At 42.5% G+C, this 22,643-nt stretch overlaps 1 protein-coding gene across 1 annotated transcript in view; it reads right to left on the reverse strand.

The window, feature by feature from the left end:
* Positions 1-6,079: 6,079 nt before the first annotated feature.
* Positions 6,080-22,643, reverse strand: part of LOC115470187 (hexokinase-1) — a 128,686-nt gene continuing 112,122 nt past the window's right edge. Inside the window, exons 17-18 of the mRNA XM_030203149.1 lie at positions 10,338-10,571; positions 6,080-7,157 (exon numbers count right to left, since the gene is read on the reverse strand). Coding sequence (XP_030059009.1) covers positions 7,013-7,157; positions 10,338-10,571 — 379 coding nt within the window. The 3' untranslated portion in view covers positions 6,080-7,012. The remainder of the gene's footprint in view (positions 7,158-10,337; positions 10,572-22,643) is intronic.

Below are 22,643 nucleotides of genomic sequence, written 5' to 3' on the forward strand. Positions count from 1 at the left end.
TTGTCCTTCTTTTTCCATTTGTTTAGAGGTATTTAATGCTTCAGTTACCTGAGGGCTTGTACTTACATGGGGACTTTGATCACCCTGCCCCAATAATTCTAGTTTAAAGCCCTCTTCAGTAGGTTAGCCACATTACTACTACTACTACTACTACTTAACATTTCTAAAGCGCTACTAGGGTTACGCAGCGCTGTACAATTTAACATAGAGGGACAGTCCCTGCTCAAAGAGCTTACAATCTAAAAGACAAGTGAACATTACTGCTGAAAACACTTCTTCCCTTGATAGATGGACACCATCTCTGCTCAGTAGCCTTTGGAAAAGCATCCCATGGTCCAGGAAGCCTCAATAATACAGTAACTGTGCTACCTAACTAAACAATGATTATTTATTCTATACATCTATATAACAAATCATTGACCATCATCCAATATCAATAACAAATATAACTTTATTAATAATCCTAACACACTGTTGCTAAAAGCACTGCTGAATCTACTCAATCACTCCAGCCTCGTTTATTATTCTCTTGACTTATAAGTAATGTAGACAAACAGTTTTGAATCCAATGTCTAATACAAACCTCATTCAATTGTAAGGATTATCCCTGCAGAGTTAAGCAAAACCGCTGGAATCCTCAAACTCAGCGTTGATAAAAGAAAAAACTCACTCTCATGGATGTTTACCAAATATCTCCATAGATAACTGAAGTCCAATTAAATCACTTGATGGCATTGGTTATTCAAAATCCTGTGTGGCTGGTGTTCAGTTTGATAACCAATTGCTATCTTTTGCATGAAGACCAGTGCACACCTACTTACAGGTCATTCAAAGTACTTGCTGTTAGTCTCTAGACAATATCATGTTTTGCCTCTGTTGGCATCTTCAGGAGACTAAACCTAAAATAAAATAGAAAATCATACATAATCCTTACTCCAACAAAGGTATGTTCTCACCTCCTCCACTTCAGGGCTGCATATTGGTTCTGCAGTTCAAGGGCAGGTGGAATCATGGTATTGACCGGAGTCTCGTGATCTGAGTCCAGTTCCCTTTCAGCGCAGCTTCTTCTTCCCCAATGCTAGAAATCTTTGATGCTTCATGAAGCATTTAATTTACATATTTCTCATTTTTGCAGATGCTTCTCAACCTTGCCACCTCCTCTGTTTTTTCACGAGGGATTCAAGCTGAGGAAATCTTGCACATGGAACCAGCCCCTGTCCAGGGATCACACTTTCTGTCTGCACAGAGGCAGAAGCAGTAACTGGGGCAACAGCTCAGCAAATTCTGCAGTTGCTGAAGTATTCGCACCTGAAGAAAAACAGAAAAAGCCCTACCAAAGCCCATAACTTTTCCTCGGCTTCCTGTAGGCTAAAAGTGGCAGATATCTTGTGTAAGGTCTAACCCTCAGAAGTGCGGGGATTTCAAAAGAAATTATTTAAATCACCTCTCTTTCTGAAATGGAGATATAAAAGGAATCTTGGAGCAAGCAAGCAAATAAGCTCCTTAGAGATAATTAAACCAAGTCCTCAGAAAAGATAAAAGCAGATGAAGAATTCCAAAAAACCTGGGTTAAAAGCAGAGGATTTTTGTTTGAGACAAAGGTTAAATCAGAGATTGCATGTGTCCTGCGGTATTACGGTAGAACAGGACAATGAACATAAGAATACTAGCCATTCTGGGTCAGACTGATGGTTCATCTAGCCCAGTATCCTTCTTCCAACAGCAGCCAATACAGGTCACATACATGGCAGAATTCTCAAGTAGCAAGATTCCATGCTACTGATCTCAGGGATAAGTAGTGGCTTTCCCCATGTCTTTCTTAATAGCAGATTATGGACTTTTCCTCCTGGAACTTGTCCAAACCTTTTTTTAAACCCAGATTTGCTAACTACTGTTTCCACATCCTTTGGTAACGGTTTCCAGTCGTTGAGTGAAAAAATATTTTCTTGTATTCATTTTAAAAGTAGTACCATGTACCATTTTTTCACTCAGGCCCAGATGAACTAAGATCCCTGTTAAGAATCCATCCATATTTTCAAATTGGTAAAAATTACTGATTTGGATATACAGATTCCCAAAGAGAATCGCATGCAAATGAGCTGCTCGTTGCTTTTGCAACCCAGCTCATTTACATGCAATATGTGGGAAGCCAGTTGGCTAGCTGAGCATGTGCAGAGCAGCCCATCGCTAAGCGTGGCTGCTCTGTGCATGCTACAGATGGCTCTTATACACATAGACAAGCTGTGTGTATGAAAGCTGGCTTTTTTTTTTTTAACTTTTCAAAAACTGTGATGCTGGGAGCCTGCACTTGCTGATTGTGGTGCTCAGCTAGAAGATTTGGGGAATGTAGCGGTGGAGGCAGAAGAAGAGTGGTGGCATGGAGGATTGTGGAGGTACAGCTACTTTGAGGTCATGGGCAGACCACAACCTGACACCGGACAAAATGGAGCAATAATATGCGTTGCAGTCTCCTGGGAGGAGGGGGTGGGGGAGCAGTGGCGGCAGCAGCAGATCCCGAAAATTTCAGCTGCCTCCCACCCCCGGGTTCTTGCTCGTGCTAGAACACCTGATTTCAAAAGAAAAGGTAGGTAATCGATTTAAAAAGTGATGACTAAAATGTACTGTGTGCACTGTGATGTCTTGTTTTAGTGGCCCTTTATCAGGAGAAAAAAAATCTGCACAAATATAACACATGCTAACTGTGGATATACAAAAAAACCCACCCCTTCCCTCTACTGTTTCGGCTGTCATATGCAGTACCGACAGCTCTTGATCACCCATTAAGTTTTCCTCAGTAAAGCTAGGGACTGCTTCTGTGCATCAGGTTGGAAATAGCTGTGCATCATCTTGCATGCACATTTGTATAGTAATTAGCTCATTACAATAGCTTTGCTTTCTATTTTTATTAGCTGGTACTGTGAAAGGAGCTCGGAGAACCCTTTTGTGCATGTCTTGTTTTACTCCTTGCTCGCTAAACTGGCTAGAACTGGTATAAAAACCATGTTGCTGGTTCATTAAGCTTTGTGCATCTGGGCCTCAATGAATAATTAAGCTTTGGAACGCATTGTTGGAAGATTCCCACTGCAGCTCCTTGTGACTCTAGGCAAGTAATTTAACCCTCCATTGTCCCAGGTACAAATAAGTACCTGTATATTTATTTTATTTATTTATAACATTTATATCCCACAGTATTCCCACCCAAGAGCAGGCTCAATGTGGCGTACAAAAGTTAATATGCAAACAATAGTACAAAATACAAGGTCACAAGAGGGAGAAAGAAATAGCTGAGGAGGAAAGAAAGAGAGGGGAGGTGAGAAATTATCACAGAGAGAGCCGTGGGCTAAAAGGGCGTGGCACCAGAAAGGTCCACGGCATATGCTCTGCCAAATAGGAAGGTCTTGAGTTGCTTCTTAAAGATCGGGTGATTAGGAGTGAATTTAACCTCTCAAGGCAACCCGTTCCACAATTGAGTGCTGAGATAAGGGAAAGAGGAACCATAGATGGTCTTATATTTGAGGCCACAAGGAGCCGGGTAGTGGAGATTGAGGTACGAGCGGGCCGACCGTCGGGAATTCTTGGGCGGCAGGTTAACGAGAGAGTCCATATAGGAAGGGGCTTCTCCATATGTAAAATGCTTTGAATGTAGTTGGAAAAACCACAGAAAGGCGATATATATAAGTCCCATTCCCCATTCCCTAAACGTCACACAAATTTGGGTGTAGAACCTAGATCTGCATGCAAACTAATTAATGAGTCATTAACAATCAATTATTGATGGTAATTGGCAGTAAATACAACTTACGCGCAGATCTGTCTATGTGCTATTCTATAACACTGCACACCTAAATCGTCTCGCAAACAACTCAAAAGGAGGTATTGCCTGGGGAAGGGCACAGGCGGGACAGGGGCATTCCCAAAATTTAGGCACAGTGTTATAGCATAGGGTCATTTATGTGCTCAACTGCCATTGGTTGCACACCAGCATTTACACCAGGTTTCAGCAGGCATAAGTCCTTGGGATCAAAGTTGGGCGCTGGAATTCACGCTACATACAGATCTTAATCACACCTAGCTTTATTTATTCATTCTTATATCCCACAATTATCCAAAAACAAGTTTCGGTTCAATGTGGCTTACAGTTAACAGTTAGGAGAGATTACAGTAATATCTTACAATTACAAAGCAATATAGAACATCAGTAACACGTATAATATTTCTTGAAAAGGTAGGCTTTTAATTCTTTTCTGAACTGAAGATAGGTTGTAATGCTTCTTGTGTCCTTGTGAATTGATTTTCACCATTTAGAACCCAGATAACTAAATCCAGTCGCATAGATGGATTTGTAAATTGTTTCTGCAGTTGGGTAAGTGAAGTCATAAAAACCTGGTTCCTGGACTTCCATTTCTTGGTGATACTTCAATCAAGTCTAGCATGTAATCAGGAGACGTTTACTCTTTTGTATTTCGACTTCTTGAATATCAGTCTTGCTGCCGTGTTCTGAATGGTCTGCAGTGATTTTAGTATGTTTTCTTTGCATCCTACACATGCTGCAGTGCAATAATCTAATTGGGACAAAATCAACGATTGTACTATAAAACAAAATGATTGTCTGGGAAAATAATCTCTAATACTTCTCAGTTTCCATAGAGTTTTGAAACTCTTCGATATGACTGCTGAAACTTGATTTTCAAGAGACAGAAGTTTACTAAAAATAATACCAAATATTTTTAGTTGTGTTTCAATTGGGTACGTTTGTTGGTCGATTGTGAAATTTTGGTAAGAAGTGGAATTATGTGAGTTGGATAGAACCAGGAATTTGTTTTTTTTCTCTATTTAGTTTAAGTTTGAAAATTGTGGCCCAGTTTTCCATAAGGTCCAGACCTTTTTTAACCTTATCCAATATCTCTTTGATATTGTTATTAACTTTCATCCATCTGACCCTTTGTGTTTCAATACAGGATGAAGAACATTTCTATGTCCACAACAGTGAGAGATTTGGTTCCAGAGCTTACACTTTCAACTGAAATTGTAAAACGTGATTTATTTTCATAGACCAAATGCTGCAGCAATCTGCCTTTTAAAAGAATCACAAAACAGCTTTGAAGGAAAACTCTTTTTCCTGACTAAATAACAGGAAGGAAGTAAGTACAGCATGTCCTTTGTATGCTCTGGCTCTTCTAATTTTCAATGACAGGAAAAGGCAACTGACATTTGTCTCCTCATGGAAGATAATGGACAATAACCCCCCAATATATAAAACCATTTAAACAGCCAGGAATGGCTCCTGGCTGGTTAAATGGTACTTAACCGGCTAGCTGGCAATATTCAGTGGGAGATCGCCATTATCTCCCGTTGAATATTGCCAGTTAGCCCTTAGCGGATAACCGGTTATATCGCGTGATATAACTGGATATCTGCTAATATTCAGCACATCGCTGGCTAAGTTTTATGACTAAATTAGGCCATTGAAATAGCAGGAATATCTTTGGCTGGTTTAAACTTAACCAGTCAGTGCTGAATATCGGCTTGGCCGGTTAAATTTAAACCGGCCAAAACACACCTGGATATTCAATGCCGGTCACCGGAAATGGCCCGGCATTGAATATCCGGGCTGACCACCGACCACGGGATTTAGCCGGGCTCCCATCTGTGGTCTGAAAATTGGCCCTAAGTGGCTGCCTGGACTTACTTATGTTTTGAGCAGGAGTAAATGTATTCAGGGCAGAAGCCTCAGGAGGTGAATAAAACCTGCATAAGTGGACACATGAAAAACCCTTTATGGGCAGGTTGGAAGCGAAGCAGGTCTCAGTAATGGAACATTTTGAGGTGGGGGGCTCACCCTGCCCGCTCCAGATATCAGGCTATCAGGCCCATAAGAACAACTTCTGCTTTTCACAAAATAGCAGGAGAAGTGGCCTTTACAAGTGTATATATTCACAACTCGCCCTCCCTTGGACTTTAGCTGCTATTTGTCAAATGGAGACCTAAACTTTCTAGGGTGAATTGATCCTGTAGTAAACTGGGAGTCTACTAAAGAAAACTGAGAGTCTACTAAAGAACCACCAAAGAAACACTCTAGTAACACACATCAAAAAATTTAATATTTCCACAAGTCTCATTTAAAACACTAGTACACCTCTACTAGTGCGCAAACTAAAAAAGACATTCTATCTTGGAGAACCCAGTCAGGCATATGCTGCTTAGGCAGTCCCTTAAAGCTGCAGTTCAGTAACTCACACTATCACCACACAAGGTCCACGCACAGTGCATCTTAATGTATACCAGAAAACGCATTCAGTCAATGTCCGACGGAGGAACGGACATTACCTTTTGTTGCCAAAACAACACACAGGGTATTGAATTTAGGGACACGACAATAATTCACAGAAGCCATAAGAAATGCCAGCAATAGTAGATTTTTTGGGACCCGTTCTTTTCACTAAGACAATCTGCCATGCCCATAAGAAAGGCATAAAGTTAAGTCATAAAATGGAGCAGTGTGGGCACACACTGCAATAAAAACATGACATTTGAGGAGCACATTAAAAATCAGAGAGCATTAGGTACGAACAGAGAAACAACTCGATTCCACTTTTCATGTTTTGTGTCCTGGAAGTGATTTGCGAATGGCTTTGTAGTCTCTTCTGACAATAAATACCACATAAAATAATTAGAAAGCCAGCAGAGACCATTACCGGACAGTGTTTAATGGCTTTTTTTTTCACAAACTGATAAATAACTTAATCCGACAACTGTATAAATAATAAACAGATTCCACTGACCTACAAATGGGGAATGTGCCAGCCAGGAAGGGGATGAACCATGCAGACAAGGGTCCAGATAGAAGAAATATTATTAACAGCACACACCCTACTTTGTATTCCTATGTTATATGCCGTTACTTGTGGTTTTCCATAAAACAGTGTGCTCAGGATTTCTACCAGTTCAGGGTATGGAGTCACTGATTTATAAGAAAGTGCTAAGAAGGCAGAGTGAAGGAAGGTGCCGGTGCCTAGCTCTGCTCAGTTTCCCGAAGTCTACACGCCACAGCGGTGATCAGAGCTGCTCCCTTTCCACTACCATCTTCCGACAGCAGGAACGTCACGTCACATCTTGGAGCAAGATCCCTCACGGTCTGGTGCATGACTTTTGAGAAACTGTGGAAAAAAATAAGAAAAGTACGCATGTAAGTGTTCTGGGAATCTTCCAGAAGGGTCCGCCGCTTGTCATTTCAGCTGCCAAATCAGTGATTCAATCAATCTTCATGGTCACTAAAATGTATTTAATAGTTCTGTTTTCAAAAATTATTTTGTATTATTGATTCTTAAATTTTGATGACTATAAATTCAATTAAATAAATATCCATAATCAACATTTGCATCAACAGGTCAATGCACTGATGCAGACAATACAAAACAAAGGAGTAGGGCAGAGTTTCCCAAGTCCAGTCCTGGAGTACCACTTGCCAGACAGGTTTTCAGGATATCCACAATGAATATGCATGAACTTGGGTTGTATACACTGCTTCCATTATATGTAAATTTCTTTCATGCATATTCATTGTGGATATCCTGAAAATCTGACTGGCAAGGGGTACTCCAGGACCAGATTTGGGAAACACTGGAGTAGGGTGTCTGATGGCATTTCCAACATAATAAACTAACAAACAACAGAAGTCACTGTCCAGTCCAATCCAGTTAAAAGTTTACTGTAGCAAAAAAACACATCTAAGACTCAACATGGTGCTGTGTTTTGGCGTTTCCGCCTGCGACAGGAGTCTGAGTGTATGGCATCCAGTTTTCAGATGCTGAAAAAACAATAAGACTCTTTATGAGTAAACTAAATACTGGCGCCTCGTGAAAGTTTACCAATGATGAAGCTATACGGTAGGGTGAAAACTGCACATCCAAATCCCATGACGTGCAACCAAATGGGGGAGTAGCCATGGGAGGTGCATGGGCGGGTCACAGCATTCTAGAAATCTGCAGATGCGCATTCAAATTGGGTGCCAGGAATTACAACTGGTTTCAGCAGGCGTAGTCCTGGTGCCCAAATTTGGAAGACGTAATTAAAGTGTCCTTTATAGAATAGAGCTGGGTACCTATTTTGTTCCAGTGCCCCAATTTGGATACTACTTACTGAACCTGGTCCTCTATTTTTAGCATCATACGTATAACAAAAAGGGGTATTTCAGTGGCAGCATCTTTTATACCTATAGGCCTTGATATTTATCCAGATGTAGCACCTGTTGTCTGGATAGGCGCCACTGCCTATCACTATCGGCAGATTTTCAGCTATACTATCCATATAGAGAGCAATCCTCTAATTGGGTGTCTCTATTTAGGAACCCTAAGGATGCGCGGTAGGAGTCTATTCTGTGATAGAACCTGGTTGCCCAGGCTCAGATATGGAATACTAGCGAAGTCCATAATCGGTGCGCTTAACATTTAGGTGCTCAGTTACATCAGCCATAGAGCTGGCGTCAAGGCTGGTGCCTAGAAGCAGCAGGGAGGCGCGAAACTTGAGTATTCTGTAAGTAATGTGTGTAGTGTGAGTCCGACCCATTCCCCGCCTTTGAGTAGGCTCCCTGCAAATATGTGCTATGTAAGTTACATGGGTATTGTCAAGACTGTGGTCGTGACCCCACTTTCAGACTCGCCTTGTCTTCCGGTGGTCAGCCTCAGGTGGCTCCAGTCTGTTGTTTCCTTGCATTGTTGCCTCTGCTACTACTTCTTTTGTGTTTCAAGCCTCACTCTGGTATTCTGTGTGTTTCTAGCCTCTTTTCTGAAGTCTTGACATCATCAGTGAAGGCCCTCATGAGGAAAGTGAGGACATTCATTCAGGGCCTTTGCAACGCCAAAGATCTCCAGGTTTGCACTTCTGCTTTGTTTCCTCGCCTGTGTGGGAACTTCTGCTTTGTCTCTTTGCCTGTGTGGGCACTTCTTCTCTGTGTGGCTTCCCTTTACCCTTTGAGTGGCCATGTGGACCAGCCTTGTGTTGCTTCTCTGTGTGGCTTCCCTTTTCAGTGGCCGTGTGGCCCAGCCTTGCCTTGCTTTTTATGTGGTTCCTCTTTACCCTGTTCTTGCTTTCTGTATTGCCAAGTCTGTTCCTGCCTATGTGCTACGGTTAGAACTTCTGTCTTGGTGTTTTGCTTGCTGTCTGTGTGCCTGGTTGGCACTTCTGTTGTGTCCCTTGCTTGTTTGCTCTTCTGTCTTGCCTTGTGTTCTGCCTAATCTCCTTGCCTTGTGTTCCGCTTCATTTGTTCTGCCTTGAGTTCTGCCTAGGTCCTTGTTTATATGCTTGAGCTTACCTTTAGCCCTTGTGTTTCTGTGGGCTCCAGTGCAGCTTTGCTGCTTGTGTGTGTTCAGCCTTCTTGTGTTTGCCTCTGCCTGTGCGTACGTGCCTTCTCTCTTGCCTTCTGTCTTTGTTATTGGGTTCCAGTTCAGCCTTGCTCATTGCACTTCTGGTCTGTTCCTGCCTGTGTGCTTTTGCACGTCTAATCTGTTCCAGTCCTGCTTGTTTTGTCCAGTCCTGGTTGGAAGGTTTGTCTGCTGCTGCTGTTCATTGGTAGCGGTCCAAAAGCTCATGTTTTCCCTGAGGTCATGACAGTTTGCAAAGGCCCTCGAGGTCGTGACCATGACAGGTATCTGTAGAACAGTGCTGAGGTGCCCTGCTGACTCTTTTGTAGGAATATGTGCTAGTATACTAGACATTTAGGCATAGGCAACATAAGCGACTGCCTCTGATGGCAAACTTTCTCAGGTTTCAGAGCGTTGCTACTATTGCCTCATATGGGCCTGCCTCAGCTTTCCCATGGCTGCCCTGAGAGCAGTAGAGAGCTTAAAACAAAAATTAAGCACTGGGCCTGTCTTTGTGCCCTGACAGGCCCTGTAGTACCTCGCCTATTACCATATCAACCCATGCAAGAAGAGGATACCCACATAACCTGTCAGAGCTTGAAAGCAGACAGGCCCAGGACTCAATTTTTGCTTTACAATCCCTGCTCTTGATGCTAGAGCAACCAAGGGAAAGCCAAGGGCTGACCTAAAAGTGATGGAGAGGGCACATGGAGGTTCAGGAGAAGGAGGGTAGGGTCTTGAGGCACTAGGTCAAATTTGCAGAGTGCGGTTCTATTCTTTTCTTTGCCTTGTTCCTTTACCTTGTCAGTGCTGCCCCCTTAAGGGTATGGAACACAGATGCCTAGCTGGCAATTTCAAGTTCATCATTCATTAAGCTCAGAATGAGCAAAATACAGACATTCTATGGTATTTATAGGCAATTACTAAACCCATATTTTCAAACTTTGCCTTCAAGAGGAAAGACAAAGAAAGACTTACTGTGGATGCAGCTTGTACAGAGTCCCGTCCACACCAACGGTGATGTCCAGATGGTCTAATCCTCTGTTTTCCCTGATCTTATCCACGACAGCAGCCATTCCTGCACCGCAGAGCTGGGCTGCTCTTTTGGACACTGCACCACACACCTGCTTTACAATGATACTGTCATCACAGGTGCCGTCCAGCCCCAGCTGCTGCAGAATCACTCGTACCTGAAGCAACGCTAGCCTGTCACTGTGGGGAAGAGAGAGACGAGGCTGAATCTCGGAACAATGAACCCCAGACAGTCTATCACAAACATGGTGGGGCTTTGGAGTCCGTATCGAAAGCCCCACTGAACGCGTAAACTAATCAACCAGCTGAATTTATGCCATTATCATATCATCAATATTCAGTTACAGTGGCCTGGCTAGTTGTGGGGCTACGTAATATGCCAAATCAACCTGCTTAAGATCTAGGTGGGTAAATTTACATTATGGGTCCAATATTCAAACCACCTGACATTTAGTGCTATTTAACCAGGCAGAACAGATGCTTACCGGTTAAAAAGCGCAAACCATGGGAGACGGCCCGGCTATCTCCCGTGGTCTAAATATCAGGGTCAAAGGATTTATGCGCTTTTGACAGTTATGCTCCTAAACTATTCTCTTTGAAAATTTACTAGGGCTGGGTAACTGTACTTATAATCAAAATTTCATTAAACTCCTGAATTTAGGCGCATAAAAAGTGAGTGGCAACAGGTATGGATTTAGGACAGAGAAAAAAAAGAGTTACGAGCTTAGCACTGATTTTCAGCACTAGCATAAATTAGGCTCCTAAATCTAGACCAATGAATGAAAGGCCTAAATTTATAAGCACAAAAGGAATTCTATAAAAGGCACCCAAATTTAGGCACCAATTGTGCTCTTTATAGAAAAGACGCACTTACGTGTGTGAATGACATTACATACTTGAATTTATGTGCGTATGAACTAGGCCCTCTTCTTCAAAATTGGTGTGCTAGTTGTATACCCCCTAAGTCTAAAAAGTTGCCAAAAATTGAATGCAATAATTTGTGCGAACAATTTAATTCGTTAACAAGCTAATTTTTGCCAATAATTGTCATTTTAACAAGCAATTATTGGCACTAGATTTAATTAGAACTTATGTGTGTAAATTTAGGCGTAGGATCCATGCCTAAATTTTACACATGATTATAAAAAAGGGGTAATGGAAATGGAAGCATCATGGGCAGAATGGAAACATTCCTAGCATTTATGCACTTTGTTATAGAATAAGGGGGATACATACCTAATTTAGGCATGTACATTTGCTCCACATTTCAGTTGATTCAAATGGCTGCGTTCCCAGTCATAAGCACTATTCTAAAAACTATGCCTAACTTTAAACGCAGCTTATAAATAGCACTTTTTTCAGCACCAATTTTTTAGGCACCATATATAGAAATCTAGCCCATGGTGTGTAACAGCAAATGGACTGTACCAGTGAATGAAGGATGGGGGTGTCATGGGTTTTCTGCCTGGCAATGCACACACCTTATAGAACAGTATCAGATGAGCATATTGCAAGGCGCATTTAGATACGCCAAAATGCCGCACCTAAATTTCAGCATGCCGAATTGGCTTTGAGCCACTACTCTATAATGCTATTATAGAACTGGCGCTAACTCCTGGATTCTACACAGCACGCCTAGAGATCTGTGCTGAAATCCAGGCACATTCTATAACATTGCACGTAACTTAATTGGCTTAACAAGCTAATTAGTGTTGATAACAGCACTTAACAGGCAATAATGAGCACTAACTGGCAATAATTATAATTTACTTGCACAACTTGCTAAGCGTATTCTGTAATGCAATGTGCCTAACTTCTAACATGCACTGGCAAAAAAGGGGCGTGGTTATAGGTGTGGAAATGGCCATTTCGTGGGTGTTCCAAAATTTACTCGTGTAGTTATAGAATATGGCCCAGTGCGTGGAAATCTACATGCCAGGATTTATGCCACATTTTCATTGGTGTAAATGGAGGCGCATAGTTTTAGGTGCTGGGATATCAACTAAGCATATTCTATATACCTTGCCTAAATCTAGACGCCGCTTATAGAATACGCTTACTCGGCAATGTTTTCCGTACAGATTTTTTTGGCACAATATATAGAATCTCCCCCTAAGCATGCTTCTTAGATTGTGAGTCCACTAGGAACAGAAAAAAAAGGTACCTGTATATAATATCAAATCTCATCCCCCTTCTCTCTTTGTTGCGCCTAAATTTAGGCTTCACTTTAAAGAACTGCCCCCATAACTTTTAAGCTCCTAAATTAAGATGAATTTTCTGCTGAAAACTTAAGTTCCCAAATTTAGTTGAAAATAGTGCATAACCTATTGAGGAGCTAAGCTTTTTTTGAATATTGGGCTCTACATTTTTGTTTTATATGCAGTCTTACCTCAGAGGTACATAACACAGAAAAAAACAGCATAAGCCTGTCATTGCTGCAGCTGGGGTTATCATTTACTGGTTAGTGCTGAACATCATGTTAACTGGCCAAAATTGAAAAATGGTTGCAGGAATGACTCTGACCTGTCCCTTATTTTACCTGATCAAATATGTGTGGTCAGAGATTTTAAGCTGCCTAAATTTAGGACAGTTTTTAAATACTGCCTTTCTGTGGTTACAATCAAAAGTGGTTTACATATTATATACAGATACTCAGTGGCGTACCAAGGAGGGGGGGGGGGTCCGCCCCGGGTGCACGCCGCTGGGGGGGGGGGTGCTGCGCGCCGGTCAGCGTCGTTCGTTTCCATGTTCCCTCTGCCCCGGAACAGGAAGTAACCTGTTCTGGGGTAGAGGGAGCATGGAAACGAACGATGCTGACCAGCGCGCGGCACCCCCCCAGCGGCGTGCACCCGGGGGAGGGGTTCTTTCGCCGGGGTGGGGGGTCGCACTGCATGGGGGGGGGCGCTGCACCTGGGGGGGGGGGCACAGCGCATCGGCGATCCGCCCCGGGTGTCAGCACCCCTAGGAACACCACTGCAGATACTTACTTTGTACCTGGGGCAATGGAGGGTTAAGTGACCTGCCCAGATTCACAAGGAGCTGCAGTGGGAATTGACCCGATTCTTCTTGTTCTGAGGCTGCTGCACTAATCGTTAGGTTACTCCCCAACTCTACATAGGCTACAAGTAGGCACCTGCTTGATCAGTTATAAAATTACTTTCTTATTGCATGTCCTTATCCCACAGTATTTTTAGCTCACCTTGCTAAAGGATTGTCAAGACAGCTTTATAGCATTGCTACAGCTTGGACAGATTTGCTTTAAACATTACATTTCATATTGCTCAGGCAGCAGTAAAATGCTGGAAGTTCAGTCACCTTTACCACACTTCTCCTCAGATCACTGAGGGGATCTTTTACTTAGGCACGCTGGCATTTTAACGCACGCTAAAAACAGGCGCGCACTAAACGCTAAAGACGCTCATAGGAATATATTGGTGTCTCTAGCGTTTAGTGTTTGAGATCTTGCCAGGTATTTGTGACCTGGATTGGCCACTGTTGGAAACAGGATGCTGGGCTTGATGGACCTTTGGTATTTCCTAGTATGGCAATACTTATGTACTATGTTTAGCGCGCGCTAAAAATGCCTGCACGCCTTAGTAAAAGACCCCCTGAGACTTGTAAAGGAAAAGGGGGTGGGATCTGATATACAGCCTTTCTGTGGTTATAATCAAAGTGGTTTACATGTTATATATGGTACTTATTTTGTACCTGGGGCAATGGAAGGTTAAGTGACTTGCCCAGAGTCAAAGGAACTGCAGTGGGAATAGTACCCAGTTCCCCTGGTTCTCAGGCTACTGCACGAATCACTAGGCTACTCCTTCACTCCATTAGACAGATTTCCTCAGCTTAAAATCCAATTTTTGTCCAGTAAATCTTTTGAATATTGATCCCTTAGTGACTGGCTAGATAAAAATCCTTTGCTATGCATACAAATAAAATTTGAGTTCAATTTTGGCCACTGCATCTAAAAAAAGATACAGCGAAATTAGAAAAAGGTACAAACAAAGGTGATCAAAATGATTGAGGGAGATGGAACAACTTTCATACGAGGAAAGGCTAAATAGGTTTCAGCTCTTAAGCTTGGAGAAGAGATGGCTGAGGGGAGATATGAAAGTGGTCTGAGCGGTGTAGAATGGGGAAACAAGAATCAATTGTCTACTCTTTGAAAAAGTATAAAGACTAACGGATATGCCATGAAGTTACATGGTAATACTTTAAAAACATAGTTAAGTTCTGAAACTTGTTGGTACTTATTGAAGCTGAGTTTTATAAAGGTCTGGACAAATTTCCTGGAGGTAAAGTCCATAACCCATTATTAAGGTAGACCTGGGAAAAGCCACTGCTTATTCCTGGGATCAGTAGCATGGAATCTTGCTCCTTCTTGGGATCCTGCCAGGTACATGTGACCTGGACTGGCCTCTTGGAAGCAGGATACTGGGCTAGATGGACCTTTGGCAATTATTTTTTTAGTGTAATCTTTTTATTGATAAATTTGACAAAAATACAGTAACAAAATCACCATTCATAGAACAAGCATGGAATACTACAAGAATATTATGCAACACCAAAGAAGGACACAAAAGAAAAGGGGGAAAACAGCAATTCTTGTGTTCGATTTGTATCTCTTCAATTTCTTTCAAGACAAATATAACAAAACTCAGAAGTAGTTGATTAATTAAAAAAAAAAAGACTTGACTAGGAGCCTAGAATGTGAAGAAAAGGATGAGAGATTAGAGTAGTTCAATGACATTCTAGGAGATCACTTCTGGAGTACCTTCTCTGAGGTACATGAAGAATTAATTAGCAAGCTTCTGAGGAAATTTGCTAAAGGCTCCTGTCAGCTTGATCCATGTCCAGGAAAAGTTCCAAAAGAACTCCCTGCACACTTCTGGCCAAAACTCACTCAATTGGTGCATTACCTGTTCAAAGAGACTTAGAAAGAGGATCCTCCATAATGTCTTGATCAATCTACATCAGCACTAGCCAATATTGAACTTTCTTAATTTAGACACTTTAACCCACACTATCATTACTGAACGTTATACCTTGTCTTATCCCCACTCACATATTTTGAACTACTTACTTATTACTTCTAATTTGCCTGTTATTCTTTGTACCTTATTTACAACAATATTTTGTATTCTGTTAATGGTGTCCGCCTTTGCGACATAATGTAAGCCACATTGAGCCTGCAAATAGGTGGGAATAGGTGGGAAAATGTTGGATACAAATGCAGCAAATAAATAAATAAATATTAATTATTGTTCGAAGGTACTATGTTGAATTGGTCAGATTATATTGATACCTCTTTTGAAAGGCTTGGATTTACATCCTACCAACTGTGCAAATTATAGACCGGTGGCGAATATTCCTTTTTTGGCCAAAATGATAGAGATGATGGTAGGACTCCAACTTCAGGATTACCTATGTAAACATCAATTATTGGACCCAATGTAATCTGGATTCCGCACCCATTATAGTACAGAGACAGTATTATTGGCACTGATGACCGAGTTAAGAAATAATCAGGATAAGGGCATTTCAACTCCGATTATGCAGTTAGATTTGTCTGCAGTGTTTGATCTGGTTAATCATAAAATCCTTATTAATAGTTTGGCCCAAGTTGGCATTTCAGATAAAGTGTTGCAGTGGTTTAAAGGATTTTTACATCATACTTTACATGTAGTTTGGAATAACTCTCTTTCTGATTCTTGGAATAAGTTGCATGGGGTACCACAAGGTTCCCCGCTCTCCCCAGTACTTTTCAATATTTATCTGAGGGGTTTGCAACAAGTACTTAACCCTTTTTTAAATTAAATTCTTCTCGTATGTTGACGCTATCTCCCTATTATTTCCAGTGAAATCTAACCTACAAAACTCTTTTGAGGTGATGTCAAGTTTATTTGATAAAGCTGGCAAATGGAAGTTAGCTCATGATTTGAAAATCAATCCTGGCAAAACAAATATTTTATGGAAGATATATCCCAGCATAGATTAAAACTGGCTACTGCTGAAATATCTATACGATCTGATATTAAAATATTGGGAGTGATACTAGATTCTATTCTAACTATGGAGAAGTTTGTTAATGAACTAATCAGGAAACCTTTGCCAAACTAAAATTATTATGTCAAATTAAACCAATCCTAGAATCCTCCCAACTGCAGAAGGTACTTTTGTCAACAATCATGAGTTGAATCGACTATTGTAATGTTGTCTTGCTAAGTCTGACTCACAGCTTAGGGGACTACAGATGGTTCAGAATGTAACAGCCAAGCTGATTTTGGGGGGTAGTGCTACAGAATCCAGAGCTGCAGAGTTATGACCTTTCACCTGCTAGATAGAGAGAATACTGAGGTTGGGGTGGCTACACCTGACCGCATATAGTGAACCTCGGAAGTTCTCTCTATCTCCACCTGCTGGCAGAGGGACATAACACACCAGTCTCTGGATTGATCTGTGGGACACTATGGAAGTCACTGTTTACTCACATAAATGACTTTTAAACCTGCCATTTCTATGAAAGGAAAGGGAAAGAAACTCACCAATTTGAGTTTTCCTAAAAGAATCAAGTAAAACCCTATGGAAAGAATGTAGACTGACTTGTTTGACAGTCTCAACAGCAAGCAATGTGTAAGCACTCCAACAACAGGGTCACTGGCCTGTAGTGTTCTATTGTTTCATTTCAAGAGTCTGAACAGGGTATATAGACTCTATTCAAGTTCAGCGTGCCCTATGTTTACTTTGTCTTGCTTGAAAACTTTACATTTAATCTTTTTTCTTTGAATTTTTATTGAAAAATTGAAAATTATAACAACCCGCCTCCAGAGGCACACTGTTCAATTACAGCAAATAAAATACAATAACAACCCTCTGAAGCTAATACATAGGCTCACTAACCAGAACCAAACCCCCCATCCCACATTTCACATCCTTACAAGATTTCCCCCCTCCCCCCTATTAATAATACCCACCACCCTCCCCAAACTCCTCCCAAATTATCAAACCCCCTCTTATACCCTCTAGTTTAACACTTAAGTTGCATCCAATAATCGGTCCAAGTGTTTCCACTCTTCCGCAACAGGGTCATAACGCCCTAATCTACGATCCGTCAGTTTCTCTAATTCTGCCACCAACTTTATTTTAACTTATGATTTAATCTTAAGGTTACAAAACATGCCGTAAAAATGATAACACTTACAACAGAAGAGATTTCAAGCGACTGTGGAAATGCAGATGTAGAGCCACTGCACAAGAGTGGAAACAAGAGACTAGAGAACTGTAGATCTGTTAGCTTAACAATAATGGAGGCAAGGTAATGGAAACCCTAATGAAGGGTAGATTAGATTCCTGTGGAATCTTTTTCAGCATCATCAAACAATGGTGAGTATCAAAAGGGTCTAATGATCCTTCTGTCTGATAAGCAATGGAGTCTGGAGAAGACAGTGGAAGCTTTCAGTCAGATGTAAATAGAAAAGATATTATAAGGGATTGAGAAACCATATCCTCTCTTGCCAAATAGGGAGGTACCTCCAAAGGAGCCTGATAGTTGACATTAGACAATTGTTTACTATAGCCTTTATTAAACTTGAATTTTTTTTTTTTTGCAAGGAGGAATGCAGCTGTTCTAGAAGAGATACAGAAACAGATGCTGAGACTTCATCAGTGACTGTGTCCACTACCAAAGTAGGAGGAGGCTGTTGTACAGAGGGCTACGCAGGCAAGGCGAAAGAAAGAAGAACTGAACAGACATACTCCTGATTTTCATGCTGTGCTGGAGAATCTGCGCAGGCTGGAAATCAATTGCACTGGGGCTGCAGCTCTGTAGAGTAATCTAAGTGCTGCTTATTGGCCTGAGGTAAGACTGTGCTGATGCACTTATGTTCCTTCAAGGAAGAGGTGGAAGAAGCCACATTCCCTTTAGGATTTGGAAGGTGCTCTGATGCTTGCTGTGCTACAGTCCTGGCAGTGTCGTTTTGTCTCTGTTTAGAGTCAATCAGTGATCCATTTGGGCAGCGAAAGCGAATAGAATGTTGGGTGTTATTAGGAAGGGTATGGAGTCCAGGTGTGCGGATGTTATAATGCCGTTGTATCGCTCCATGGTGCGACCGCACCTGGAGTATTGTGTTCAGTACTGGTCTCCGTATCTCAAAAAAGATATAGTAGAATTGGAAAAGGTACAGCGAAGGGCGACGAAAATGATAGTGGGGATGGGACGACTTTCCTATGAAGAGAGGCTGAGAAGGCTAGGGCTTTTCAGCTTGGAGAAGAGACGGCTGAGGGGAGATATGATAGAAGTGTATAAAATAATGAGTGGAATGGATCGGGTGGATGTGAAGCGACTGTTCACGCTATCCAAAAATACTAGGACTAGAGGGCATGAGTTGAAGCTACAGTGTGGTAAATTTAAAACGAATCGGAGAAAATTTTTCTTCACCCAATGTGTAATTAGACTCTGGAATTCGTTGCCGGAGAACGTGGTATGGGCGGTTAGCTTGACGGAGTTTAAAAAGGGGTTAGATAGATTCCTAAAGGACAAGTCCATAGACCGCTATTAAATGGACTTGGAAAAATTCCGCATTTTTAGGTATAACTTGTCTGGAATGTTTTTACGTTTGGGGAGCGTGCCAGGTGCCCTTGACCTGGATTGGCCACTGTCGGTGACAGGATGCTGGGCTAGATGGACCTTTGGTCTTTCCCAGTATGGCACTACTTATGTACTTATGTACTTATGTACTCTTTTCGCTCTAGGAGACATTTGAGTGCAATGTTTGCAGTCTCGACCCAGGCAGAAAGGTTTTCTATCACATTTCAAGCAAGGTTGAAACCCCAATTCTGGAGACAGTATTTTATTTATTTATTTTTTGCCACAAACAAAAGATATTTCTTCTTGAGAAAAAAAAGAGCAAAGAACACCACCAAAATACTTTTAAAACTGAGAGAGAGCTTCAATTTGCATCCATTTGCTAGAGCAGAAGAAATAAAACCAAGGAGCTGAGGAGATCACTCCAAGTGGGATGGGCCATACATGCTCAGACCTCTGAACTCTTGAGCTCTGGGAGAGCAATTCTGCCCCTGTGCCATGAGATGATGTCATCCACTTGTGTGCCTTACTCAGTCCTGTTTGCTGATGGAAATATAAGGTATCACTAACAAATAGAGAAATAATATTACCTCTCTACACATTATTGGTGAGACCCAACCTCAACTATTTTGTTCAGTTTTGCACACCACATCTACAAAAAGACACTGACACAGAAAAGCCAACTCAAACAATGGCTACCGTGATAGTGTATGGCCTGCACTATAGAAAGAGACTGAAGAAGCTAAAATGAACTCTCAAGAAGAAAGAAGGATATATAAACATTCAAGTGTCTAGCAGGCTTCAGTAGATCAGGCTACTTCAGAAAATGGCATTTTCCATAGAACAAAATGCTCAAGGGCAAGAAGTCATCATATGTAGATAAAGGGAGAGAAATGAAAGACATTGTAAGGAGGAGGTAGAAGGAAGGCAGAGAAGAGCTGATAGTGACAGTAAGCGAGGAAAGGAGAAAAACCCTCAGAGGGGAAAAGGGAGTAGGAGACTGATGAAAAGGGAAGAGAACTACAGAGCCCAGCAACACTTGCAAGGGAGGAGGGAACAAGAGAAACAGTATCGCAGCTCCCAGCAGGTAGTAGAGTCAGGGGGTGATTGGGAGATGGAGGAGTAGCACCTGGGAGAGAGGGTGGGGGAAGACTCCATGGAGTGGGAGGAGATTGAACTAGGGGAGGAAAGTGAAAATGTCATGAAGGAGAGTGGGGAGGAGCAGATGGAGTTCTTTTGCTCTGGACAAAGGAAGGTGGAAATGGGTGAGACTGCAGAGAGAGAAGCCAGAGGTTTGGGGCCGCTAAGTGACAATGCCTAGTGGAGATCTGACTTCATGGAACTAGCGGGATTAAGTACCTGAAGAAGGTCAGTCTGAACATTTTGTGGGAGGTTGTCAGAGTGCTGGTGGCTGACAAGCGAGGGGGGTGAAAATGCCTCCAACTCCTAGGCAGTAGAAGGAGAGGAGGAATAGACTGATCCACAGGTTTATCCCAAGTTGTTAGCGAGTTCTAAGACTGAACTGTTCTGAACTGTTGAGTGTTGGAGAAGTGAAGCAAGGTGCACAGAGACCAGCAGCTGTAGTACAGTGGACATACTGTTTTCCCGCTGGTACCGCTGTGGAATAAAGTACTCTGCAGCAGGGGCGTATCTGAACTGCGGCGGTAGGGGGGGCCAGGGCCAGAGTGAGGGGGCACATTATAGCCCCCCCCCCCGCCGCCGCCGCCATTGCCGATCCCCCTCCCCCCAGCCGCTGCCATTGCCAACCCTCCCCCTCCGTTGCTCGCCTACCTTCGCTGGCAGGGGACCCCAACCCCCGCCAGCCGAGGTCCGCGTCCTCCTGCCGCTGCCTTTAAAGAATTCCGTCAGCTGGCGGAGGACCCCCAACCCCCGCCAGCCAAGCCGAGGTCCTTTCATTTTTCCACTGAAGCTGGTGCCGACGAAAGTTTCTTTTGAGTCTGACGTCGCTGCACGTTGTACGTGCAGGACGTCAGACTCAGAAACAGAATGAAGCTGTTTCTGAGTCTGACGTCCTGCACGTACAACGTGCAGCGACGTCAGACTCAAAAGAAACTTTCGTCGGCACCAGCTTCAGTGGAAAAATGAAAGGACCTCGGCTTGGCTGGCGGGGGTTGGGGGTCCTCCGCCAGCTGACGGAATTCTTTAAAGGCAGCTGGCAGCGGCAGGAGGACGCGGGCCTCGGCTGGCGGGGGTTGGGGTCCCCCGCCAGCGAAGGTAGGCGAGCAACGGAGGGGGAGGGTTGGCAGCGGTAGGGGGGTCCAGGGCGAAATCTGCGGGGGCCCAGGCCCCTGAGGCCCCACACAGATACGCCCCTGCTCTGCAGAATAAATATAGTACTGTGAATAATTACTTTTTGCAAGTGAGCAGAAGCAGTTCCTCTTAGGAGGTGGATTAGCCCCAATTGTGTGGGTGAAGGCGGACAGCACGGAGAGGTGTTAAGTGGCGAGCAGACAGCACGGAGAGGTGTTGAGTGGAGAGCGGACAGCACGGAGAAGTGTCGGATCGAGAGCAGACAGCACGGAGAGTTGCATGCTGACAACATATATGAAAGCTTTACACTGAGAAAAACAGATTTCCAGTGGAGGTTACAAGAGCCAAAGCATGCATGGGATAAACACAAAAGGATCTCAGAAGCAGGAAGAAAGAGGGAGAAGATTTTAAAAAATGTGACAGCATAGCACAGGGGTGGACAACCTGCGGCCCACACTGAATTTTTTGCAGCCCATGAGACCATGGGAAATATACACAGAAAATGGTATCATTAACCAGAGTTTTGTTGTCGGTGGAAGGATACAACAATGGAACAAGACTTGTTTGATAGTGTTAGCAACTGTTTGGAAAGACAAGTATACAGTAACAGACCATTCTGGTAATTATTTATTTTCATTCAGTCATCACACTGAGTTTGCTGACATTGAATTATATGGTGCATTTGTTAATTTTCTGTGTGTGGCCCGCTAGGGATAATACTGACATTCATGTGGCCCTCAAGGTACAAAGGGAAGACTGGGTGAATCAAGTTATCCTTTTCTTTCTGACATTTTCAGTTTCTGTGTTCTTTTCCATCAGCAGGCTGGGTATCATCGATCTCCAAACCCCAAATCAAGAAACAGCAGCTGGCAAAGTTATCAGAGTTTATCGCTTAATAGGGTTCTAGGACAGGTCCCAGTCACTGTTCCCTCTAAGCCAGTGATGGGCAACCTTTTGAGCTTGGTGTGTCAAAATTCGCCAAAAAACCGAGCATAACTTGGGTGGTGTGTCACTTCGAGAAAAAAACCATAATTTCGCGATATTTATAGTTTAAATAACAAAAATGTATAATTGTAATATATAACTGTATTTAATAAACCAAAACCTATTTATTTAACTTACCTGCTTAGTGACTTCTTTGTTCATCTGTCAGTCGGTTTCTTTTGTTGGTCTTGATATTATTTAACTTGTGTGGGGTGCCGTGAACTAAGATAAGTGAGGGGGAGGGGGAATTCTTTAACTAATCTGCCTATTAGTGACTTTTTTGTTGCTGAATTTCATTGGCTAAATCTTCAATTGAAGGTTGGTATTTTGTACACTTCAAGCCCAAGCAAGCACTACTAACTTCATCTTTCAATCTGTTTCTTTTGTTGGTTTTGATATTATTTAACGCTGAG

The sequence above is a fragment of the Microcaecilia unicolor genome, chromosome 5 (genome assembly GCF_901765095.1).
Source record: "Microcaecilia unicolor chromosome 5, aMicUni1.1, whole genome shotgun sequence".
Classification (NCBI taxonomy): Eukaryota; Metazoa; Chordata; class Amphibia; order Gymnophiona; family Siphonopidae; genus Microcaecilia; species Microcaecilia unicolor.